Here is a 27,057-nt window from a genome sequence, read left to right as displayed (position 1 = left end):
TATTCATAGCATGGTCTTGTTCTTTAACCTGGTGTTGTAAGACTTCTTACTGTGCTCACCCCAGTCCAACGCCGGCATCTCCACATCTTGTTCTTTTGTGTAAACGTAAGTGGGTAATCACAAAGTCCATATAATGATAATGAGTTTTTGTGTTGACTTGAGTGCTCTTGCAGATGGCCAGTATTGATTGCAACCAGGGCCTCATGTGGCAGTTTCTGTTCCTGGCCTATGTGTCTGTTTTCAGTACCACATCTTGGGCAAATTTAAGTTAATTGTGTGTTAAACAGGCTTATTTACCTTCCCATTATGTTTAAGCACAGGGTCCTCCCACCATACTGGCTGCCCTTTGGAATATCTGGGTGCCAGCCCAACCCTTTCTGTCCTTGTGTTCTGACCCCCTCCTGCCTTCAGGCTCGACTCAAAAAAAGGGTTGGGATAATTCAGCCGAAAATATATTTTTATATGATCCCGAAAGAGCTGGCTGTCAGCTGTGATAATTTACCATTTTGTTTACTTCTCTTCAATAACTTGGTCTTGCTGAGTTATTCATAACCATGAAGTGTATAGAGAAGTATAAGAGCTCCCCACACTATCCATGTAACCCCACCTAACCTGCACATCCCTGGACACTAAGGGCAATTCAGCATGACTAATCCATCTAACCTGCACATCTTTGGACTGTGGGAGGAAACCGGAGCACCTGGAGGAAACCCACGCACACACGGGGAGAAAGTGCAAACTCCACACAGTCATCCAAGGTTGGAATTGAGCCTGGGTCTCTGGCGCTGTGAGGCAGTAGTGCTAACCACTGTGCCACCGTGCAGCTCTGTGAAGCTGAAGCCCTTGGAATTGAAATCAACTTATTGACTTAATGAGGGAATTGGCTGAGCAGCTGGAGATAGATGGCAAAATGTTATCAGTCTCCAGGTGGCGGACTAGGAGGTGGCGGCTGATAAAATTCTGGAATAGTTTCCCAGCAGCCTGGATGCCTGCTGAGTGGAGTCAGGCGGGTAATATAGTCTCATAGAATTCCCTACAGTGCAGAAGGAGGCCGGACCCATCGAGCCTGCACCAACCCTCTGAAAGAGCACGCTACCTAGGCCCAATCCCCACCCTATCCCCGTAGCGCTACCTAGGGGCAATTTAGCATGGCCAATCCACCTAACCTGCACATCTTTGACTGTGGGAGGAAACCGGAGCACCCAGAGGAAACCCACACAGACTTGGGGAGAACATGTAAACTGCACATAATTATCTGAGGTCAGAATCGAACCTGGGTCTCTGGCTCTGTGAGGCAGCAGTGTTAACCACTGTTCCTTAACTTCCGGGGCTGCTGCATTTTGCCAGAGGCAACAGAGCTCCCTGCAAGCTCCATGGAAGGGCTATCCTGTGGGGGTGGGTCACCAGAGGCTCCAAAGTCTAAGGAGGGGGCTGTAGTGGCAATGGCTGTCCTGTGGCCCAATGGCTGCTTGGCGCCGACCTTCCTCAACCTGGAGGCATCCTCTTTTTATCCTCGCTGCCTCAGCAGCCGCCACCTCTCTTGGTAGTGCTGCTGAGGCTTCTGAGCTGCTAGTCCTCTAATTGGATCAACAGCATACACTGCCAACATGCTGTCTTTGATTCGACTGCAGTAATTAAGAGTCTGCCTTCAGGAAGATTACCATTGAGGTTCTGCTGCCCACCCACACGGGCTCAGGTCCTGGCCCAAGTGCAGGGATAATGTGCAGGAACTCTAAATGACAAGTTGTAACAAGCGATGTTAGTGTCTCAACCTTTTGTTGTATTTATTAATGACTGGGATAGGATGGAAAGCGACATTTCCAAATTTGCTGATGTCACAAGGGGAGGTGGCTTTGTAAGAGTAGACGGAAGGCTGAAATTGCAGAGATATTGATGGATTAAGTGAATGGACAAAACTACAGCAGATGGATTTCATTGTGGAAAGATGTGAGGTGATTCACTTTGGGCAGGATTTGCTGGCTGGTCACACCGGGTTTCCCGGCAACGAGGGGTGCAATGGGAAATCCCATTGGCAATGGCGGGACCGGTAGATCCCGCTTGTGGGCTGCCTCCCCCTGCCGAAAAACATGCAGTGGGGTAGTCTGTAAATCCCGCCCTTTGTACATAAAAAAGATAGAATAAGGTACTTTTAAATGGGGAAAAGATGGGAACAGTAGAGGTCCCAAAAGACTTAGGTGTGTGTGGTTAGGGAACTTAGTTTAGGTGGACTGGTCATTCTAAAATTGCCCCGCAGTGTCCAAAAGGATAGGTGGAGTTGCAGGAATGGGACAGGGGTGTGGGACTGGGTGAGATGCTCTTTCAGAGGGTTGGTGCAGACTCGATGGGCCAAATGGCCTCCTTCTGCACTGCAGGGATTCTATAATGACTTGGGGGTCCACGTGCATAAATAATAAGAATGTCATAAACTTCGGATCTTTGTTGCGGTGGCTGTATGAGCCCAGCAGCACAGTGCTCTCCAGATAGACACTTGTGTATGGTACCAGCCTGTACTCTCCTACGCCAGGCACTGTGCTGATCTGACACAGGAGGATCCATGGCTCCAGCAGCTCGGGGCTGTCCATGAAGACTAGCTTGGCGCCGAGATGAAGGGCAGAAACTGGCCTACTCCAGCAGAGTGGTGTACAGCGTATCACGAGCAGTGCAGCACTATGGTAATGTTGCACTCATCTCAAAGTCCCTTGCCAACTGAGGACCACTTTGTGCACGCTACTCATTAGCAACCAGGTTTGATGCTGATGTGATTTCCTGCTAGTGACAGGACACTGGCAGGAAGCTATTTTAATGAGCATGCATGAGATGCAAATCAATGCAAATACCATTCACATCACTGCCAGCAGGAATAATGATCTGCCATTAACATGCCAGTGGGAGATTTGCAACTTGATTTTATGCGGCGGGTCTTTGACTTTTTGCCTCCCGCTAGATTCAGTTGTGGGGGACTCTGCTTATGGACTACAATTTCCAGCGTTGTTATTGCTCCTTGTTCCTCAGTTCAACCCATATGGCCTCATTTGATGAAGCTTGACCACTTCCACCCTTGCAAACTAAGTCCCCACCTCCAAATTCCATTTCCTCTCTAAAGTCCTTGAATATTTTGTTGCCTTCCAAATCCTAGCCTATCTTTCCTCAAACACTCCTCCAACCAGATATCTATCCCTGCCACAGTATTGAAACAACTCTTATTTAATTCACAAATGGCATCCTATTAGACTGTGACTGTGGTAAAGTATCCTTATTGGTCCTCTTCAACCTGTGTTCAGTCTTTGACATGGTTAACCACCCCGTCCAATGCCTTTCCACCATCATCCATCTGGGTGGAATTGCACTTGTCTGGTACCAATCTTATCTATCTAATTAAAGCCATAGAATCCTATTTCTCATTTGCATGTTATTACTTGACAACATCATCCAAAACATGATGGCCAGCACTTTGCAGCTTCTCCCATCTGAGAGGATATTATAGTCCAGCCAAAGTGCCTGCCAATGTAAATGGCCTGCCGCACCCGCCGGGGGAGACACGCCGTGATGGGCCCATAAAATCTTGGCTACTGTCAGTTTCCATCGGTGGGATATTCTCATAGAACTCATAGAATTTACAGTGCAGAAGGTGGCCATTCGGCCCATCGGGTCTGCACCGGCCCTTGGAAAGAGAACCCCACCCAAGCCCACACCTCCAACCTAACCCTGTAACCCAGTGACCCCACCTAACGTTTTTTTGGATACCAGGGACAATATAGCATGGCCAAGCCACCTAACGTGCACATCTTTGGACTGTGGGAGCAAACGGGAGCACCCGGAGGAAACCCACAGAGACACGGGGAGGACATGCAGCCTCCGCACAGACGGTGACCCAAGTGAGCTTCGAGCCTGGGACCCTGGAGCTGTGAAGCAACTGTGCTAACCACTGTGCAAAATGCCTGCCCTTATATTTAGGCAGAGTGGCACAACACGCATGAAAAACGATGTGGAAGCTCCTGAGCCCACCAGTGGCTTCCTCTGCCGTACATTTAGGCACACAGAAATAAATATGTTTAGGACAAGGGTGGGAAAAGACCCTGTTTTAAAATATAAAAACAGGACCCTTCCCCCACCACCTCAAGGCACCATCCCCACAGAACCCCACTCACAGAACGCCATCCCCCATGGAATACCCCCCTCATGGAGCCCCCCTCCACGGAACACCCTCCCACACAACACCCTCCCACCCACATGGAACACCAGCCAGCAGTGCCCTTTGGCACTGGCAAATATTTTCCAGCCTTTCCCGCTTGTGGGATCTCCTGGCCTGCTAACAATGAACCCCCGCCATTGGTTCCCCAGCGGTGGAGCCTGTGGACAAGGGAAAAAGCCGTTGACAGCGGTGGAACCAGAAGATCCAGCCATTGATCAATGGCGGCCACCTCTGTCGCTGCAAAACACACCTTGAGGGGGTGGGGGGCAGAATATCCTGCTCATTGTCTTCAGACCCTGCCACAAACTCCACCCCTAGCCACCTACCACCTCCATCTCCCTGATGACTGGTTTTCATATATTTCTGAATAATATTTTATTTATTCATATAATACTTTTCCAAGTTAAGTCTCTTCCCTTTGTCTACGTTCGGTAGTCCCACATGGCATAATATCTAAGCTCATTGATGTTCTTTGCTGAAAGTGGAAGGAGAATAGAATGTTCTAAGCCTCCCAAAGTTCTTCAAAATATGCTACTGGTGATTGCTTAAGAGGAATATTGACTGGTTCTTCCTGATTGTTTCTGACTAAGGAAGTACTAAGCTTCTGCTCACTGCTGCTCATGGCAGCAAATTACTGAGATCAGAATGTTAATAATTTTGAGGGCTAAGGCTACACATTAGGGCCTCCAGTGATGTGCACAACATTCAATTTCCTCTTCTTCTTAATTCCTTTATTTCTAACTTAACTTGGGCTGTGGTTCATTTAATTTTCTGGGGCCGTGATTTAACGGCCTCTTCGTGCCCAACTCGGTGTCGGGACGAGGCCGGTGAATTTCACGCGAGATCTTTTGCTGGATTTGTCTTGTGGGATTTAACGGAGTCTCGTAAGACGTCGCGATCTAGATCTTGCCCTCACTGGGCAAGTCCCAGATCAGCATATTTAAATGAGTCATTTAGGCTCCCAGCGCCCAGGAACTAATGGCCGCATCTGGGAGACCTCGCCAGGGTGTCATTTAATACAGGTTTCCCCAAACATGGACCAGTCATTATGGCACCTGGGGGGGGTCGGTCTCCCAAGCCTTTGGAGACTCCTGGGTGATCGGGGACAGGGCCGAATGGCACCCTGACACTCCCTCTGGTACCTGGACACCTTGGCACTGCCAGAGTGCCTGGATTCAGGTTGTTGCTGCCAGAGGTTAGGTCCGAGGAAGGGGGAGGGGGGTCTTACCCCGGTGGTGAGGAGGAGCTCCTGGGAGACTTTTGTGAGGGTGGAGGGGGGGGGGGGGTCAAAAAAGGGGTGGAGGTTGAAAACGGGCTGAAAGGCAGGGAATGGAAAGGTGAGGGCAGTCAGACAAATTGGCGCCCCAACTAGGAGGAGCCTTTCCTGCTGGGCTTGTCAACAGGAAATTACCCTTCAGTGCGGCCTTGGTGGAGAGAAATCTCCCGAGGCCAAAAAATAGGGAGAAGTGCCGTTGAATAGCGGGTGTTTCTCGGTGCTGCAGTTGCCAAGAAACACCCTGCTAAACGTGCCCAAAACCAGGCATAGCTTTTTTTTCTGGTTAAATCACGCATCTCTCCATAGAAGAGTATTTTCATTTCTAATTTCATCTTTATTTGTTTGTTTTTTTCACACGAGAGCAACCCATTGACAACTCTCCATCTGTATTTTCACCTTTCTGTTTTTGGATGTGCTGAGCCTTCACTCTGGATCTCATAGCAAGATGGTTGCAATCAAACAAGCTGCCTGTCTCTCTGCTGCCTCTGCTCCCAGCTTCCATTTTCTGCTACTGTGCGGGTATGCCAAGACATGGTAGTCTGCCTTTCTTGAAGAGCAACTTCATGCTATTTATGTCCTGCTCTTGTTTGTCAGTGAATTCCCCACTTCCTTGTCTGTATATGTGAAAGAGCTATCACTGGTTGTCATAGGACTGCCATAAATGTGACAGAAATAGCTTTTAAGGTAACTCAAACTGACAAACTCTGGAACTTTCAAATCAACCAACACACAACATATTAAACAGAAGACAGAACCAGATACCCAGTCGCAGAAACTCTCTGAAATGTTGTTACACGATTCAGTTCCTACTTCAGCAAATTGCTAACGGTTTAAAGTGGCACAAGGATAAGTGGCACCACAATTTCTGAGTTGTGAGTTTCAAAGCCTTATATAAAAATGCATAAGTAAATAAAAATGAACTTGGCTATTGCAGATATGCATTTTGAAAAGCTGCAAAATGATACTGAATATCATCTAAGCTGGACCTTCCATCCCTTTTGCAGTGTGTGTCATGGCAGGTAGGAGGGAAATCAGAGGGAGGGACAGAAATTAGCTTCATGCCAGCTTGAAATCACGGTGGGATATCCGATGGTTTCAGCCATGGCAGATCGCGCATCCTAGGCGGGATGCTCTGATCCTGAGGCTAAGTGTTGACGCCGTCATAAACGCCGTCGCGTTTCTCGACGGCATCAACATTGCCTCAGGAGCAGCAGTTCTGACCCCGACAGGGGTCCAGCACGGCACTGGAGCAACCCATGCCGCTCCAGCTGCCGATCCCGGCGACAGATTGGCGCCGCGAGTCTGTGCATGCGCAGTGGCTCCCTTCTCCGCCCCGGCCCTGGCGCAACATGGCGTAGGGCTACAGGGGCCGGCATGGAACAAAAGAGGCCCCCAGCCCGAGAGGCCAGCCTGCCGATCGGTAGGCCCCGATCGTGGGCCAAGCCACAGCGGAGCCCCCCCCCGGGGGTTGGACCACCCTCCCCCCCCACCAGGCCGCCCACAGATGCATCCACGCCGAGGTCCGCTGGGTAAGAGCAGGTGTGGATGGCGCCGGCGGGACTCGGCTTTTTTAGCATAGCCGCTCGGCCCATCCCGGGTAGAGAATCGCTGGGGGGGCCCCATAGAGCGGCCCCCTACCAGCGGCCACCTCCAAGGAAGAGCAGGTACCGGACCAAGATGGGCTGGAGAACCAGCCCGAGGACGGCCTGCAGGACCAGCCTGAGGATGGGGTAGAGGTGGGAGCGGCGAGGAACCGGAGGGCCAGGGCAGCCCTCCTACTTGCCCGCTTCATATGGTATGTGGCCCCGACATGCCCCCTCTCCCCACCCACCTTCCCACCCCTCCCCCCCTCACCATCTGCTTCCCACCCATCCCCAATTTCCACCCTCCCAGGGTCTGAGTGACATCACTCCAGGATGATGGGACTGTGTCGACACTGTCAGCGGTCAGATGTGCCGAATGGGGGGAGATAGGGGGTGAGGGACAAACTCACCTGAGCGGCCAGGTGGAGGTCGCTGACGTTCTTGCGGCACTGAGTGCCGGTCCACATGGTCACGCTCCCTGAGCTGACAGCCGATTCAAATTCCTCCCAGGTGACGGTAGCTGCCCTGTGGCTGACCCTCCATGATCCCGGGGGAAACAGAACATCCCGTCTGGCCTCCACCATATCCAGCAGTTATCCCAGGTCGCTGTAACCAAAGCATGGGACTGATCTCCACTGCGGTGTGGGGTTGGCTGTGCAGGAACGGTTTAAGTACTGCTGTCACTTGTAGCAGGGGCAAGCAGGCGCAATCCCTGGCCAATCAGCCGGCAGGACCATCATTTGTGACGTGAATCCCTTGGGGCCACGTTAAGTGGGCCAATTAACATTTTATAGTGGTGACGGCCTCACCGGGCATAGTGTCTGGAAGATCACGGCATTTCCTGCTCACTACCATACTCAGAAATGTTTTGGCTAAATCGCGCCTGTTGTTTTTCACTCCCCCTGAGTGCAATTCAGGGAAAACTCAGTCCCTAATTTCTAAAAGCTCTATTGTCATGTGAGAGTACCTTGAAGAAATGAGTGTTTATAAATGGGTGTGTATATAAGTATCTGTAGTGAGAGTACCTTTAAGAAATGGGCGTTTATTGCTGCAGTGATGTCAGAGAGTGGGTGGAGCTGGGCTGCCTGTCAGCTTTTTACTTCCGTTTTAGGCTGTTTGCTGCAGGGTGTGTTTTAGTTTCGTTTTCAGAGCTGGATAGCAGCCGTCACAGCCAGAAGGTACATGAATCTCTCTCTGTAATCTAAAGACTGTAAATGGATCCAGGTGATTTAAAACTAATAACAGTAGTGACTTTAACCTGATGTGCTTCTGGTAAAAGGTGTATTAAGTCTTATGGATGTTAAAAGGAAAGCTTGAAGGATTACTTGGTGTTGTATTCTTTGGGGGTTGTATTTGAATTAATGGTTGCTAAGATGTTCACTGTATGTTTTAAAAAGATTACCTTGAGTTCATAGAATAAACATTGTTTTGCTTACAAAAATACCCTTCCATTTCTGCTGTACCACACCTGTAGAGTGGGCCGTGTGCTCCCCATACCACAATCTATTAAAACTTGTAGCTCTGGTGAACTTCATGATACACTTTGGGTTCTCTAAACCCTGGCCCATAACAAATTGGGGGCTCGAGGGGGATTAAAATAAAGTCTATCTATTGGATTGGCTTAGTGAACTTAAAGACAGTGAGAGGTGAGCATATTGTGGTTGCTTTTCAGGTGTGGTATTCTAGTTTAAGTGGGGAGTGTGTTGTGGACAATGGCTCTTTCAGAGGCTCTGAAGTTTTGGGGGGCGGAGACGGTCACACGCAGTACCTTACGGACAGAGACTAAAAGCAGACTGTTATATTTGGCAAAAACATTGCAGTTAACATTACCTGACAAAATACGAAAAGGTGAGGTAATTATGGCGGTGGCTAAGCATTTAAAGTTGCCTGAGATACAGTTTGACTCATTGGAAATAGCAAAAATTCAGTTGCAAATTAAACAAATGGAACATGAGGAACAATTAAAGCAGCTTGAATATGAAAGAGAGAGAGAGGAAAAAGAAAGATAAAGAGAAAGAGAGAGAGGAAAAGAAAGAGAAAGAGAGAGAGAGGAAAAAGAGAGAGAAGAAAGGAAAACAGAAAGAATAGCCTGAGCAAAACAAAAAGAAAGAGAAAGGGAGATACAGATCAGGGAACAAGATAAAGAGAGAGAGTTTGAACTTCAGAAAATGTCCATGAAACATGACAGTCAGTTAAAATTGGCAGGCGTAAAGGGAAACGTACAGTTGGATGATAGTTATGAGGATAGTGAGAAAGAGTGTCATGGTCGAAGGCTTGGTGGGTAAATATGTCCAAGCATTGCCAAGGTTTGACGAGAAGGAAGTTGAAGTCTTTTTCATTTCATTTGAGAAGGTAGCTAAACAAAGGAAATGGCCACAGGACATGTGGGTGTTACTGATTCAAACAAAGCTGGTAGATAGAGCTAGTGAAGTGTTTGCATCACTACCGGGGGAGGTATCTGAGATGTATGAGGAGGTAAAAAAAATCAATTTTAGGTGCATATGAACTAGTGCCTGAAGCCTACAGACAAAGGTTTAGAAACTTAAAGAAAGAACCTGGTCAAACATGCATGAAGTTTGAAAGGATCAAACAGAGTAATTTTGATAGGTGGATAAGGGCTTTGAAAGTATACCAAACGTATGAAGCTCTCAGAGAAATTATACTTTTGGAGGAGTTTAAAAGTTCAATTCCTGATGTAGTGAGAACTCATGTGGAAGAGCAGAGGGTTAAAAGTGTGAGATTAGTAGCAGAAATGGCAGATGATTATGAATTAGTTCATAAATCAAAGCTTGGTTTCCGACATCAGTTTCAGTCTGTGAGGGATAGAAACTGGGGACATGAGAAATACTCAAGTGGTAAAGGTAAAGGTGATCTGATGGGAGATAATAAGGAGAGTGTACCTCAGATTAAAAAGGAAATCCAGGAGGGTGGAAAAGAAATGAAAAGTTTCGAATGTTTTCATTGTAATAAACTAGGCCATGCAAAGTCACAGTGTTGGCGGTTGAAGAAAAGCTCTGGGAAGGCTGATGTGGTAAAACAGGATAAGACAGTAGGGTTTGTTAAAGTGATAAAGGAAAGCCCAAGTGAAGTGAAGGAGGTGCAAAAAATTGTACAGCCTGATCAAGAGGTGATTGATAAGAAGGTGCCAGATCTCTTTAAAGAATTTACTTGTGTGGGTAAAGTTTACTCATGTGTATCAGGAGGAGCAGGTAAAGAAATCATAATTTTAAGAGTTATGGGAGCTAGTCAATCTTTAATGGTAAGAGATGAGGAGTTATGCAGTTTGGGAAGAATGTTGCCAGAAAAGGTGGTAATATGTGGAATTCAGGGGGAGAGGAGTAGTGTTCCATTATATAAGGTAAGATTGGAAAGTCCAGTGAAGAGTGGTGAAGTGGTAATAGGAGTAATAGAGAAACTATCTTGTCCAGGAATACAGTTTACCTTGGGTAATGATATAGCTGGATCGCAGGTGGGAGTGATGCCTACTGTGGTGGATAAGCCAGTGGACAATCAGACAACCGAAGTATTGAAGGACGAATCTCCTGGGATTTTTCCGGATTGTGTAGTAACAAGATCGCAAAGTCACAGGTTAAGGCAAGAGGAGAAATCAAAGAGTGAAGATGAAGTAGAAGTGCAATTATCAGAAACAATTTTTGATCAGATGGTTGAAAAAGAACAAGAACAGGTGGAGGATGAGGCGGATATATTTAGTTTAGGAAAATTGGCGGAGTTACAACAGAAAGATATAGAAATAAAACGGATGTATCAGAAAGCATACACAGAAGAGGAATCTGAGTGTATACCAGAGTGTTATTACCGTAAAAGTGATGTCTTGATGAGAAAATGGAGACCTTTACATATGCAGGTGGATGAAAAGTGGGCAGAAGTTCATCAAGTAGTATTGCCGGTAGGGTATAGAAAGGAGGTGTTGCGAGTTGCACATGAGGTACCAGTGGGAGGTCATTTGGGAATAAGGAAAACTCAAGCTAAAATCCAGAAACATTTTTTTTAAAAAAATGTTTATTCAAAATTTTTCAATAATTTTTACAAAACAGTCCAAAAAGGAAAGAAAATATACAACAGAAAAATAGAAAGCGCAATACGCCAACAACCAAAGCAACTTAATCCTCTAACCCTTAAACGATTTAACAAATTAAGAACAAAATTGGGCAAACGCCCCTTACATAAACCAAAACAAGAAACCCCCCCCCCCCACCCCTCTGGATTGCTGCTGCTGACCTCCACCTAACATTCCGCGAGAAAGTTCACCACCTGGAGAACCCCTGCACAGACCCTCGCAAGGCAAACTTTATCTTCTCCAACCTGAGAAACCCCGCCATGTCACTGACCCAAGCCTCTACGCTTGGGAGCTTCGCGTCCCTCCACATTAGTAAGATCCTTCTCCGGGCTACCAAAGAGGCAAAGGCCAGAACTCCGGCCTCTTTCGACTCCTGCACTCCCGGCTCGTCTGACACCCCAAATATTGCTATCCCCCAGCTCCGTTTTACCCGAGTGTCCAAGACTTTGGACATAGCCTTTGCGAAGCCCCTCCAAAACCCTGCAAGCGCCGGACATGCCCAGAACATATGGGCGTGGTTTGCTGGGCTCCCCGAACACCTCACACACCTGTCCTCTACCCCAAAAAACTTACACATCCTCGCCCCTGACATATGCGCCCAGTGCACCACTTTAAACTGGATCAGGCTGAGCCTGGCGCAAGACGAGGAGGAATTGACCCTGCCCAGGGCGTCAGCCCACAGGCCCTCATCCAGCCCCTCACCCAGCTCCTCCTCCCACTTGCCCTTCAGCTCCTCCACTGAGGCTTCCTCTGCCTCCTGCAGCTCCTGGTATATCGCCAAGACCTTCCCCTCTCCGACCCACACGCCCAAAATCACCCTGTCCTGTATCCTCCAGGCAGGCAGCAGCGGGAATTCCCCTACGTGCCTCCTCACAAACGACCTAACCTGCATATACCTGAAGGCATTTCCCGGGGGTAACCCAATTTTCCTCCTCCTGCGCCCTCAGACTGGCAAAAGTCCCATCAATGAATAAGTCCCCCATCCTTTTAATTCCCGCCCTATGCCAACTTAGGAATCCGCCATCCATCCTGCCCGGTGCAAACCTATGGTTGTTCCGTATCGGGGACCAGATTGAGGCCCCCACCTGCCCCCCTGTGCCATCTCCACTGCCCCCAGATCCTCAATGTCGCCGCCACCACCGGGCTCGTGGTGTACTGCGTCGGTGCTAGCGGCAACGGCGCCGTCACCAGTGCCCCATGGCTAGTACCTACACATGACGTCGCCTCTAGTCTTTCCCACGCCGCCCCCTCTCCCTCCATTACCCGTTTCTGAATCATTGCCACATTAGCTGCCCAGTAATAGCTACACAAATACGGCGCTCCAAGAACAGTCTCTTAACCCTGGGGGTCTTACTTGCCCATACAAACTGCATAATGCTTTTGCTCACTCGCTTGAAAAAGGCCTTGGGGATGAGAATAGGCAGGCACTGGAACACGAACAAGAACTTAGGGAGGACCATCATCTTAACGGACTGCATCCTGCCCGCCAGGGAGAGTGGAAACACGTCTCATCTCTTAAAGTCCTTCTCCATCTGGTCCACCAACAGCACCAAGTTGAGCTTATGCAGGACCCCCCAACTCTTGGCCACCTGGATACCCAAATACCGGAAACTCCTCTCCACCCTCTTGAGCGGCAGCTCCTCCAGCCTCTTCTCCTGACCCCTCGCATGCACCACAAAGAGCTCGCTCTTCCCAACATTGAGCTTGTATCCCGAGAAGTCTCCAAACTCCCGAAAGGGTCTGCATGACCTCTGCCATCCCCTCCACTCGATCCGCGATATACAAAAGCAGGTCATCCGCATATAATGAGACCCAATGCTCCTCCCCTCCCCGGTCCAACCCCCTCCAGTTTCTAGACTCCCTTAGTGCCATGGCCAGTGGCTCAATTGCCAAGGCAAACAGCAGGGGGGACAGGGGGCACCCCTGTCTCGTCCCACGGTACAGTCTGAAGTACTCTGACCTCAGCCGATTTGTCGATACGCTCGCCACCCTGGCCTGGTACAACAATTTGACCCACCCTATGAACCCCTCCCCAAACCCAAACCTACCCAGCACTTCCCATAGGTACTCCCACTCCACCCAATCAAAGGCCTTCTCCGCGTCCATTGCCGCCACCACTTCCACCTTCCCCCCCTCCGAGGGCATCATGATCACATTCAGGAGCCTCCGCACATTTGCATTCAATTGCCTGCCCTTCACAAACCCCGTCTGGTCCTCGTGTATCACTCCCGGGACACAATCCTCAATCCTAGTGGCCAGGACCTTCGCCAGCAACTTAACGTTCACATTGAGGAGCAAAATTGGCCTATACGAGCCACACTGCAGTGGGTCATTGTCCCGCTTGAGGATAAGTGAGATCAGTGCCCAAGACATCGTCGGGGGAAGAATCCCTTCTTCCTTCGCCTCGTTGAAGGTTCTCACCAGCAACGGACCCAACAGTTCCACAAACTTCCAATAGAACTCGACCGGGAACCCATCCGGCCCCGGGGCCTTGCCCGCCTGCATGCTCCCCAGCCCCTTAAACAGCTCCTCCATCCCGATCGGGGCCCCCAAACCTTGGACCTGTCCCTCCTCCACCTTCGGGAACCTCAATTGGTCCAGGAACCGCCGCATCCCCTCTCCCCACTCCGGGGGTTCTGACTTGTACAGGTTCCCGTAGAAATCCCTAAAGACCTCATTTATTTTGGCTGGACTCCGCACCGTGTTTCCCTCTCTGTCCCTGATTCCTCCAATTTCCCTAGCCACCTCCTTCCTACGTAGCTGATGCGGCAGCATCCGACTTGCCTTCTCCCCATACTCGTACGCTGCCCCTTACACCTTCCTCCACTGGGGCTCAGCTTTCCCCGTAGTCAGCAAATCAAACTCCGTTTGGAGGCTCCGGCGCTCCTTCAGCAGCCCCTCTTCAGGGGATTCCGCGTATCTCCTATCCACCCTCAGTATCTCCCCCACCAATCTCTCCCTCTCCATCCTCTCCCTCTTGTAACTGTGAGCCCTGATTGAGATTAGCTCTCCCCTGACCACCGCCTTCAACGCCTCCCAGACCACACTCACCGGTACCTCCCCATTATCATTGGCCTCTATGTACCTTTGAATGCACCCTCGGATCCGTCCACAGACCTCCTCATCTGCCAGCAGTCCCACATCCATGCGCCACAGCGGGCGCTGGCCCCTCTCCTCCCCCAATTCCAGCTCCACCCAGTGCGGGGCGTGGTCCGAAATCGCTATGACCGAGTACTCTGTCGCCTCCACTCTTGGGATCAACGCCCGACTCACCACGAAGAAGTCTATAGTGCACATGGGAAAAGAAGGAGAACTCTCTCGTCCTGGCCTGGCAAACCTCCACGGGTCCACTCCCCCCATCTGATCCATAATCCCCCTCAGAACCTTGGCCGCAGCCGGCCTCCAGCCCGACCTCGACCTAGATCCATCCAGTGCCGGGTCCAGTACCGTATTGAAGTCCCCCCCCCCCCCCCCCCCCCCCCTCCCCCGCCCATTATCAGGTTCCCTGCCTCCAGATCCGGGATCCGGCTCAGCATGCGCTTCATGAACCCTCCAATTCGGGGCATATACATTCAGCAGCACCACCCGGGCCCCCTGCAGCCTACCACTCACCATCCCATAACGGCCCTCTTTATCCTCCACAATACTCACCGCCTTGAAAGTCACCCGCTTGCTCACCAGGATTACGACCCCCCTGTTCTTCGCATCCAGCCCAGAGTGAAAGACCTGCCACACCCATCCCTTCCTCAGCCTGATCTGATCCGCCACCTTCATGTGCGACTCCTGCAAGATAGTGACATCTGCCTTCAGTCCCTTTAAGTGCGCAGACATCCGGGCCCTCTTGACCAGCCCATTCAGGCCTCTCACGTTCCACGTGATCAGCCGGATCGGGGGACTACCCCCCCCCCCCTTCCGACTAGCCATCTCCTTTCTTATGCCAGCCTCGTGCCCACGCCTCCCGCACTCTCCAGCCCCCCCAGGCGGAGGACCCCCGCCCTGACTCTCCCTCTTACCTCCAGCTCCACCTCAGTCAGTACAGCAGCAACCCAGATCTCCCGCGTTCCCTGCCTGGGCCGGCCCCACCCCCTGTGGCGCATCTCCTTTCTCCTGCAGCCTCTCCCCGATCCCCAAAGACCCATGACCTCCGGCCCCCACTCCCCCCTTCAAACACGGGGAACAGCCCTTCCCAAATCAATACACATACCCAGAAAACACCCACATCAAATCAAATCAGATGAAAAAATGAAATGAAAATCGCTTACTGTCACAAGTAGGCTTCAAATGAAGTTACTGTGAAAAGCCCCTAGTCGCCACATTCTGAACAGGCGCCGGAATGTGGCGACTAGGGGCTTTTCACGGTAACTTCATTTGAAGCCTTCTTGTGACAATAAGCGATTTTCATTTTATTTTTTCATTTCAATCGTCCCTTCCCACTCCCCAGCATCCCCATAACCTGCCACAAACCACTAATTCGAGTCCAGCTTTTCATTTTGGATGAAGGTCCACGCCTCGTCCGGCATATCAAAATAGTGGTGTCGGTCCTGATGCGTGACCCACAGCCGCGCCGACTGCAACAGCCCAAACTTCACCTCCATCCGATGGAGAACCGCCTTGGCCCGGTTGAATCCTGCCCTCTTCTTGGCCAGCTCTGCACTCCAGTACTGGTAGATGCAGATTTCAGCGTTCTCCCACCTGATACTCCGCTCCTTCTTCGCCCACCTCAGGACACACTCCCTGTCGGTAAAACGGTGAAACCTCACCACCACAGTGCTCGGCGGCTCATTCGCCCTCGGCCTCCTTGCCAGGACTCTGTGTGCCCCATCCAGCTCCAGGGGCCTCGGGAAGGCTCCCACGCCCATCAGCGTGTCCAGCATCGTAACCACGTATGCCCCGACATCCGACCCCTCCACGCCTTCAGGGAAACCCAGAATCTGCAGATTCTTCCTCCTCGACCTGTTTTCCAGGTCCTCGAACTTCTCCTGCCATTTTTTGTGCAGCGCCTCGTGCGCCTCCACTTTCACCGCCAGGCCCAGGATCTCATCCTCGTTATCAGAGGCTTTCTGCTGCACCTCCTTAATCGCCGTCCCCTGCGCCCTCTGGGTCTCCACCAGCCTCTCGATCGACGCCTTCAGAGAGGCCAACATCTCCGCCTTCAACTCAGCTTTTCAGAAACTCCTGCTGCTCCTGAGACCACGCTGCCTGGTCTCCACCTGCCGCCATCTTGCTTTTCCGCACCCGCTCTCCTCTCTTTTCCAGTGCCACTTTTTTGACTGCTCCACTCCTGGTCCACTCCATACAGTGCTGGAGGAACCTCTGCTGCCTTCCCACACCGGGAATCGTCGTCCAAGTGCCGCTGAGGCTCCAAAAGGGCCCAAACGTTTGTTCATGGCGGGAGCTGCCGAACGTGCGACCTACCCAGGCATAGCCGCAACCGGAAGCATCCAGTAACATTTTTATTGGCCTGGACCGCATAAAGATGTCAATCGAGAAGGATTTCAGTTGGAGAAAGAAAAACAAAAAAAAAATGGACTATATTATTATACCTGCATGTGTTGTTTTTTGAAACAAAAAAGTGTATTTACTGTGTGCATTTCTTAAAATGTAGCGAAAAGGTGAAAAATGAAACCATCTTGAAGTTGATGGTTTATTTTCTTTTCTTGGGGGGACGTGTCAGGTGAGAGTACCTTTAAGAAATGGGTGTTTATAAATAGGTGTGTATATAAGTATCTGTAGTGATAGTACCTTTAAGAAATGGGTGTTTATTAACTGCAGCGATGTCAGAGAGCGGGTGGAGCTGGGCTGTCTGTCAGCTTTTTACTTCCGTTTTAGGCTGTTTGCTGCAGGGTGTGTTTTAGTTTTGTTTTCAGAGCTGGATAGCTGCAGTCACAGCCAGAAGGTGTATTAATCTCTCTCTGTAATCTGAAGACTGCAAATTGATCTGGGTGATTTAAAACTAATAACAGTAATGACTTTAATCTGATGTGCTTCTGGTAAAAGGTGCTTTAAGACTTAAGGATGTTAAAAGGAAAGCTTAAAGGATTACTTAGTGTTGTATTCTTTGGGGGTTGTATTTGAATTAATGGTTGCCAAGATATTCACTGTTTGTTTTAAAAAGGTTAACTTGAATTCATAGAATAAACATTGTTTTGCTTTAAAAAATACTTTTCCATTTCTGCTGTACCACACCTGTAGAGTGGGCCGTGTGCTCCCCATACCACAATCTATTAAAAGTTGTGGGTCAGGTGAACTCCATGATACACTTTGGGGTTCTCTAAACCCTGGCTCATAACCCTATTTAGAAGCTTTTAAAAAGTTTTTGCTGAAGGGTTTCACACCTATATTTTGTTAACGAATTGTTGATTATCAGGTTACTTATTGCGATAAGGCAGATCATTTTTATGATGAATTGTTATATTTACTCACCAGGTGTGATATATTTTGGAAACAAATCTGTAAATATTGTGAAAAGTTTCTAGTTTCTGCAAATGCATAATTGATTTTTTGGTTTTTCAAGCACTATATTTTAAATATTGTAACCTGCTAGGTGCTTTGCAGCTATGCTTTATTGAATTTCTTCAGGGTTTGTAACTTGTTGAGTTAGGTAGAAAGTGTTGATCAGGTATTCAATGGAAATTACTATTGAGTGCAAATACTAGCTTAAACTCAGAGAAGGTATGTGCACAGGTTGTGAGAAATATTTGTTGAGATTACCAGTTTGCCCATTAAAGGGGCATTGGTCCTGTTATGATGTCACATGACAGATCATAATTAAACTATTTTGTTAATTTTAGTTAAATTATCTAAAAGTACTGGCGCAATTATAAACTGCATTGCCTATTAGTATTGTTCCATTGTGTGTTAATTTGGTGTTTTGGGTCAGTTTTTGTTAGGTTCAATTCAAGCCATGGATTCCCAGTGGAGGTTGATGCAAATGCTAGCGTCTTCCAGCTTAAGGAGGCAGTTGCTAAGAGACAAGGAGTTCCAATTGACCAGTTGTGCGTGATCTTTGCTGGAAAGGAGCTGAGGAATGACTTGACACTGCAGGTAGGTCCCTCTTGGATTTTTCTTTTGTTTCTGGGAGGCTGCCAGCCCTGTGGTTCAGAGCTCTAATAATGCCTATCTGACATTCAGATCTCAGATGTCATAGAATAAATAGTAACTAGGGATTTCTTGAACTTTATTCAATGCAGCTTCATTAATTCTGACCTTCTTAATTATGCAGCAAAAGTGTAAGTAAGGGCAAGAGACAAGTCTGCACTAATTGAGCAAATGTTTGCTGTCTGAGTGAGCTGGTTGTCCATTGCTGTACTTCCTTTTCTTTAGTAGTCTCTTTTTTCACATTCTTATTTTACGTATTTTGCTCAATTATTGGGACAAGAGGATGTGAATGCAGCATAATGCCACTTCCACAATGTCAGGAGTGTGTAACCAAGTGTGGCCCCTGGAGGCAAAGAAATGGCACTACTTTCCAGAGATAAGTGGCAAACTAAATAAGTCTGAATTTTCTTTTATCTCTTTTCTACAGTTTATGGAAATGAGATGGATTTGGTTCTTCCTGTTTTTGTATTGGTGATTTGCTTTTATTGTTACGAAACCTCTTGCGCTTTTGTCATAACTGAATGGGCACTGATCGAAATGATCTATGGGGAACAAAAACTTGGTCACTTATTAACCACTGAATTGATCATGTGGAATGACTGTCAGTTTTGATTAGTTGTTTATTGCAATCAAGACTTTCTGATGCTTTCTGAAAGGCTGCCCGGCTGGGGAACAAATCCAGGTCGTGTTTGTTGCCTTGCATAACTATTGCCTTTGAGCAAAGGGGGGAAAAGCGGAGCAAACGAAGAGGAGAATTAGGTTTTCTACTTGGCACTTGGACATCTAACAAGTTGAGAGCGATACTGACATTGAAAACTGTGGAAGAAGAACAATTTGTTACTTCAAAAAAAAGTTTGCATTGATATCGGGGTTGTGGGACACGGTGGGCTTGTTGCGCACTGACAGAGAATATTTTGTGTTCCTATGTGGATTGCTCATTACCTCTCTGGCTACTGTACTATGGATAACATTACACATAGAAGAGCTCTTCTCTATTGCTATTTGGACAAATTTGCTTGTTAACGTTGTGTTGAGGGAATTGCACAATTAATCGTTTAGTAGCACAGACCTAGAATAATGCTGAAAAAAAGTGAGACGCTATCTAAGCCTTTCACCGTACACTCATCAGGTAGCTCGCAAGAAATGACCAAACTGTAATGGAGGGGCAAGTGCATGAGAAGGAAGTGCTGTTTGGTTGGCAGGTTGATTCTGATTGGTGGAAGCGTTCCCATGAAGAATACGCTTGCAACAGTAAGCTATCCAACTTTGTTCAAAATCAAACTGGGTGGGTTGACCCTGAGTGGTCAAGGCATTGCCCTGGGGAATGTCTTGTAGCTCCCCAGAGGACCCCTTTCGGCACTGCCCCCTGGCACTGCTCCCAAAGGGGCAGTGCCAAGGCAATGCCATCGTACTGCCCATGTATGTCCCACTCTCCCAGGGGCTATACTTACCTGTACATCCCCGATGGGTTCCGTTCGCCTGGTTTACATTTTTAAAAGGCAGTTGTGAACCTCAGCGATGTATCGTCACATCGGCGAGGGGGAATTCCAAATGAGGGGGGACGATACGGTGGGGTACCCCGCTAATTATATGGAACTGTATTGAAATGAGGTTCCTGACCTTCCTGGGTGACAAACATATTGGGCGGGATTCTCCGTTGGCGGGATCCTCTGCTTCGCCGGCAGTGCACTCAGGCCCAAGGATTTCCCGGCGGCGTGGGGGTGGCCACAATGGGAAATCCCATTGGCCAGCTGTCGGGACAGAGGATCCCGTTGCTGGCAGGTGCTCACTGTGCCAGAAAACCGGTCAGGTGGGACGGAGAATCCCATCCATTACGTTACAGGACAGGGTGGGGAGAGTAGGAAAACAAGGGGCGCGATCTAATGGAAAATTTTCTAAGTGTCATTCCAGGTGGGTGTGGCTGGGAGTTTCCCCTGACTCGGTCTGTGAGTTTCCCATCGCGATCCAACTTCTCAGTCATATTTTGGGCCCCTGGGGAATTTCTCCCTAGTGAAGCCCACACTTAGAATTATTTTCATCACTGGGGAGCTGAACCTGCTTGCCAGACTGGCTCCTCAGAGATCAGAACACCATTTTGAAAAGGTGCCCCGATCTCTAAGAGGGTTTGCGGGTCCCCCATATCCCCCAACCATGCAAAATGTCACCCCTCACACATCAGCATGACCCTATATCCCCTCAAGTGATGCATTTCACTATGAGGTCACAGAGAGGCCCCCCTTTTCAGGCCTTCCCACGCCCCCTTTCGGGCCCCCCCTTTTCAGGACCCCCACCTTTCACCCCCCTCAACGTTCTAGAGGCCCCTTCATACCTCCCTCCACCCTCATGGGCATGGCCCCCTCAGGCCCTGATCCTTAGCAGTGCCACCCTGGTACCTGGGTACCCTGGTACTAGCATCCTGGCAATTCTCCTGCTGGCTTTGAAGTACCACAAGTGCCAGTGTGGTAATGCCAAGATGCCAGTCTGGCAGTGCCAAGGTCCCTGCATTCCAGGGGTAGGGCCAGCGGACCACCCTGTCTTGTCCCGGACCACACAGGGGCCTCCGGTGGCCTGGGAGACCCACAGATGCCATTCTGCCTGGTCCACACTTGTGTGCAGCAGTACTGAACGATGTCTGTCTGGGGTCTCATTGGGAGGACGTTAGACGCTGGGAGCCCTGTAGGTCCTGGCTGAGCACTTCGAAGCAGGTTTTAAACCTGCTTAGGCATGTGAGGCTTGGTCAAGACCATTGTGGACAGGATCCTGATCTCTGTGCCTCATGAGGTTTGGGTAGGTCTCGTGAGGTGTACTGGCTGCCGGGAAGCAGCAGGAGGCTTCCCCCGGCATATATCGGCCACGGTTTTCGGACGAGCCGTGGCCTGTAGATCGCGCCCTTAGTCACATTTTCAGGCCCTGGGAGTTTCTCCCCGTACTAGCCCATACTTAGAATGTTTTCCATCCCTGGGGAGCTGAGCTCGCTGGCCAGACCAGATCCTCAGAGATTGGGCCAACATTTTGAAAAGGTGCATCGATCTCTAAGTGAGCTTGAGGGCCCCCTAACACCCCACACCCACGGGCAATGTTACCATCCCCCCCACCCTCCCCGACACACACACACAATGGGCACTATCACACACCCCTTCAAGTGAGGACACCCTGCTGTGGGGTCACTGAAGGCCCCCCTTTTCGGGCCTTCGCACACCCCTTTTGGGTCCTCCCCCTTTCAGAACTCTCACCCATCACCCACCCAACATTCTGGAGGCCCCTTCATGCCTGCACTTCACCCCTCAACCCTTCATTACCACCTCATCCCTCATTTTATGGGCATGCCCCCCCTCAGGCCCTGGCCCTTGGCATTGTCACCATGGCACCTGGCAGTGCTGCTGCTAGCTTGACAGTGCCACCCAGGCACCTTGGCAATGCCAAGGTAGCAATGCCACGGTGTCAGCCTGGCAGTTCCAAGGTGTCTGGGTGCTATTGGGAGAGCCAGGGTGCCACACTACCCTACCTCTGACCACCCAGTACTGTTCCACCTGGTCCACGTTTGCTTGGACCAGTACTAATCGGCGCCTGGCCGGCGTCTCGTTGGGGACGCTGAAAGATCTGGGAGCCGGTTAGACCCGGCATCGGCATGGTTAAGTGGGTTCTTAAACCCACTTAGCCATGTGAGACTGGGTCCCACCCATTATGGGTGAGATTCAAATCGCGATGCCGCGCTCCGATTCTGGCGGGATGCGGACAGTAGATTGTGCTGGTGAGATTCTCATTATCCGGGTCTCACGATATTTTGCACCAATGCCACCGTTTTCACTCGTGACGAGCACAGCTGCAAAATTGTGGCCCATATGTCCCTTCTGTCTGCAACGGCCAGGACCCTGTGTGTGAATATATGTGACTTCTATCATGCATAAGTGAGCCATACTGTGAGCCTAACTGACAATCATAAATTGGTTTGCAGTGTAATTTGAAGCACTCGCTGGTTTTGTCCCTCACCTCTCGGAGCTCTACCTCTTGGGCCTTCTGGGTCTCCTTCAGCCCCTCGATCGCCATCAGCAGTGGCGCCAGCACCTCCTTTTTAAGCTCCTCCACGCAGCGCCTGAGAAAGTCCCGCTGATCCGGCCCCCATGCTGCTCGATCTCCGCCCTCCGCCATCTTGCTTTTTCCCCCTCGTTTCTGCCGCTGCTCCAAAGCTGCTTTTTCCCCCGCTCCACTTCTGGTCCCCTCCATACACGACGGAAGGGGGACCTTGCTCTTGCCTTCCCACACGGGAATCGGTCGAAAAATTTCCGTTGGGGCTCCTCTGGAGAGCCCAAAAGTCCGTTCTAGCGGGAGCCGCCGAAATGTGCGGCTTAGCTCCGCATCGCTGCAACCGGAAGTCGTAATTTGAAGCACAACCAGAATTGTTTAACAGGTATTGTCCAACGCAGAATCATATCTGTTGTTGGACAACTTGGGCGGCTTTCTCTGGTCTTCTCCCTGACAGAATCCGTTGCGATCAAGAATGGAAAATCTGGTGTTCCAGCCAAACTTCCATTCCCTCTCACCAGAAAATCCCAATCCCAAAGGAGGATAGAGAATTTCGGCCTATGAGTCGGATTTTCTGGCCCTTCCGCTCGCAGGATACTTTGGCCCCGCTGAAGGAGACTTTTAAAGGCGGGTACCCCGGCGGCAGGGCAGGAAAGTCATTGCAAATGCTCTAGACATTGGCGGGACCAGACAGTCCCGCCAACTACCAATGGCGAACGCGAGGGGCTGGAAATTCCCGCTATATGCTTTGAGTTTTGCAAGCATATATCTGGTACGTAAATTATGTGTTTGCGATACTTGAATCCACAGCTGCATGTAAGAATTGCCTTATGCACCTTAAAGGGCTGCATGTAAATTCACCTTTGAGAAGGAGCAAACAAACTCCCTTTTCTTGATCTGGTAGTTGAAAAATCTGCCAACAGTTGAAGCTCGTCATTGCACATTGTCACTCTGCAGTAGCAACACGAGTTATATTCTCCACTAACTAGATGCTGCTATCAAGTCAAAAAGAAGTTCTACCTCTCACGCAAGTGAAGAATATAGGGCACAGTTTAGCAACCCCATTGTGCCCGGTGCGGATCCACGCTCAATGGGTGAATCGCACGTGAACCCCAAATCGGGCTCTGCTCCTGACGCGTTCCACCTGGTACGATCTGGTCCTCACTCTCCTGGGCAAAATACCTGCGCACCAGATTCAGCCGTCGCCCGGACTAACCGGCCACTCCTGGGAAACCTTGCCAGGGTGCTGTTCGGTACCTGTTCCACACAAATGTAGACCAGTCATATAGGCACCTGGGGGAGGGAGGTCTCCCAAGCCATGGGAAGCCCCGGGTGGTCAGAGACAGGGCACAATGGCAATCTGATACTCTCCCTGGCACCCTGGCAGTGCCACCCTGACATCGCTAGGGACATTGCCAGGCTCAAAGTGCCAGGATGTTCAGGTGCCAAGTTGCCACTGCCGGGGTTGAGCCTGGGGGACATTGGGGGGGCTTCCCTGGGGCTTCCCCAATGTTGGGGGGAGGTGATGGGTCAAAAGAGCATGGGACCTGAAAGAAGGTGGGAATAATCAGGGCTTCAGGACAAAATGGCGCCCCAATCTGTGAGGAGCCTTTCCTCTAAGTGCGGCCTCGGCGGGGAGAAGCCTCTCTAGGCCAAAAAAAAAGGCAAAGTGCCATTGGATAGCGAGGTGTTTCTTGAATTTAACTTGAGTCTGCTGCATAACGCCAATTGATATGGTTGTAGAAATAGTTTCAGTGTTCCCGATTGCGAGTTAATTCCGCTGAGTAGTGGTGTGAATGCCATTTGTATTCCATCTCATGAATGCTCATTAAATTAGCTTTGCACCAGAATCACGTGGCACCTTCCAATCTTCCCTCACACCAGCAGGAAATCATATCAGCCTGGATCTCGTTTGAGGAAGAGAGGCATGCAGCGGTCAGACCTCACTACACTTGCAACTTTGAGGCGAATGCAAAATAAATCGCCCATCTGCCACAACGCTATGCTGGTCTTGTTGTGAAGCCAGTGGAATGCCACACAGCTGCAGGTGTAGGGTGTATTGTAGGCTGTCTCCATCGTCATAAGGACACCACTGTGCGGCGGTACTCCGACAAGGCTCAACATTCGGACGGCGTAAAGTATTGTGACCGATGATGCTGTGGAACTCAGACAGGGATGGATATTCAGAGACCAGCATAAGGCAGGGAGTGGGCCTAGGTAGGGTGCTGATTCGGAGGGTCATTGCAGATTCGATAGGCCGAATGACCTTCTTCTGCACTGTAGGAATTCTGTGATTTTGACCTGTATTGGGGAGGGGGAGAGGATAGGAAGCACCAGTGGAGCAAGGAGGCAGGAAGGCTTTGCAAGGGGTTGTGGGGGAGGCGCAATACTCAGGGCCAAGGAGCAGGAAGGCTTTGCAAGGGGGAGAGGAACGATGACAGGCAGAGGGGAGACCGAGGGGTGGGAAGTTGGAACCCGGCAAGGGAAACTGAGACAGTGACAAACAAGGGATACCACATGTAAAATTAGGAGAGGATGCACACGCACACTGGCACAGAAATAGGAAAGGGTGGATGTGTTAGTGTGGCAGAGGAGGAATGGTTTCCATGAGACTTATAAGGTGCGGGTGGTTGGGAAAGAAAAGTCTAACCTTTAATCATGAGGGCAATGGGGAACTCATTGAAAGTTACAGCCCTAAGTCTGAGGCATACAGTCAGAAGCCAGAGAAGAGAGGCACTTCTGGTGCTTATAGTCAAGAGTAAGAAAGTTGACACAATTATGGAGTGCATGGGGTTATTCTTCAGGGTTATTCGTGGTGCACGTGTTGTACTCCTGCTCCTGGGAAGGGCAAAGGCTGTGTGCCCAATTGGAATAATACACGGTCGGGTGAGCAGGATGCGCACAGTCAGGTGGATGGCAAAGCTGGTCTCGATGTAATAATGCATAACCACCACCTTGCACTATCGAAATTATGCCGGAATTATATTTCAAATCTGCACTGGAAGGGTCTGAAGCAGTGTGGGAGGAGCTTACTCCTTGACTCTTTCTGGCCATTTCTGGGTCCTCCAACTGGAGTTTGACCTGAGAGAAAGGAAGGAGACTTCCTTCAGAAGATGAGTCCCATTGGAACTCATGCTTTCTTGTCTGCAGAAACAGGTTATGAAGAGGCTATGGCTTAACATCACAGTTGTTGCATTTCAACAGTAACAGGTTTAGCTCAGTGAGCTAGACAGCTGGTCTGTGATACAGAACAAGACCAGCAGTGCAGGTTCAATTCCTGTACCAGCTTACCCAACAGGCACCGGAATGTGGCGACTAGGGGCTTTTCACAGTAATTCCATACTTGTGACAATATAAAAGGTTATTATGTTATTATTAATACGACAAAATTTGGGAATGTAGATAACCGTTAACGAGGCACACATGTAATAATAATCTTTCTTATTGTCGCAAGTCGGCTTACATTGCAATGAAGTTACTGTGAAAATCCCCTAGTCGCCACATTCCGGCGCCTGTTCGGGTTCACAGAGGGAGAATTCAGAATGTCCAAATTAACTAACAGCATGTCTTTGGGCACTTGTGGAAGGAAAGCGGAGCTCCCGGAGGAAACCCACGCAGACACGGGAGAACGTGCAGACTCAGACAGTGACCCAGCTGGGAATCAAACCTGGGACCCTGAGGCTGTGAAGCCACATTTCTAACCACTGTGCTACCATACTGCTCTGCTTGTAGCATATATATCTGCACTTATCCCGAGCTCCTGTAGACCAGATCTGCTATATTCTTTTTGAAGACCTAACACCCCATGGTGTGGGAAGCTGTCCCCTGCCTGTGGCTTCAAAGGTGACACTGAGCACAATATGTTCGCCTGTGGGTTGTTCCAAGGATCTGCAGGAAACCTGTGCATTATTTTGCAGCCCGCAATACACAGATGTATCAAGGTCACAGATGCCCTCTATAGCAAAGCACATCACTATGTGAGGTTTGCTCTTGACGAAGACAGACAGGCTGTGAGATTCAAAGGATCTACAGTTATCTCAGGCTTCCCAGGAGTTCAGGATGCAATCAGCTGTACTCTGTGGTTTTAAGGGCCCCATGGCAACAGCCTCTCATGTTTGCCAACCATTAAGGCTATCAGTCCAGCAATGTTCAATTATTGTGCAATCATCAGAAGCATGTAATGTACATTTGTGCACGTTACCCTGGGAGTTGCCAGAACATCCTGAGTTACTCACTCAGATTTCTGAGGTCCCTAAGCATCTACATGGATGACTGCTTGGGGATTGTGGTAACTTGACCACAAAAAGATAGTCGAAATGCATTGTGAAAGTTAATCTTCTTTAATATATAAAAATAACTAAGTTTAAAATTCAGGATGGACTCAAAAAGGGGAGCAGTAACAGTGATTAAAACTAACGACAGTCAAATACAAATATACAGGTGGCAACAACAACTAATGATCTCACAGCACTTACTGATATCAGCAAAGGATTTCAATAAGAAGATACATAATTTTGTTGTCACTTTTCCACAAAGGGTGATTAACAATGGGTAAGAAAAGTTAGAGAACACAATGACAGGAAGTTTTAATGTGTTTGTTTTTATTGAAACCTTAATTCCAACTTCGTTTCTACTTATTCTGTGGGGAGAATCTATTATGCAGTAAATCAAAAGAAAGTTGGATTGGATTTGTTTATTGCCACGTGTACCAAGGTACAGGGAAAAATATTTTTCTGCGAGCAGCTCAACGGATCATTAACTACATGAAAAGAAAAGGAAATAAAAGAAAATACATAATAGGGCAACA

General features: G+C 49.3%; 1 protein-coding gene across 6 annotated transcripts in view; it reads left to right on the top strand.

The window, feature by feature from the left end:
- The window catches only part of prkn (parkin RBR E3 ubiquitin protein ligase), a 1,727,639-nt gene that overhangs the window by 213,654 nt on the left and 1,486,928 nt on the right, over positions 1–27,057 (top strand). For 5 of the 6 annotated variants that reach the window (XM_072503765.1, XM_072503792.1, XM_072503774.1 and 2 more), the window contains exon 2: positions 18,010–18,173. The exons of the other annotated variant lie outside the window; for it this stretch is intronic. In XM_072503765.1, coding sequence (XP_072359866.1) covers positions 18,010–18,173 — 164 coding nt within the window. The remainder of the gene's footprint in view (positions 1–18,009; positions 18,174–27,057) is intronic. 6 annotated transcript variants of the gene reach the window in all.

This window comes from Scyliorhinus torazame, chromosome 1 (assembly GCF_047496885.1).
Source record: "Scyliorhinus torazame isolate Kashiwa2021f chromosome 1, sScyTor2.1, whole genome shotgun sequence".
Lineage (NCBI taxonomy): Eukaryota > Metazoa > Chordata > Chondrichthyes > Carcharhiniformes > Scyliorhinidae > Scyliorhinus > Scyliorhinus torazame.
This window is presented reverse-complemented; position numbering and strand designations above follow the sequence as displayed.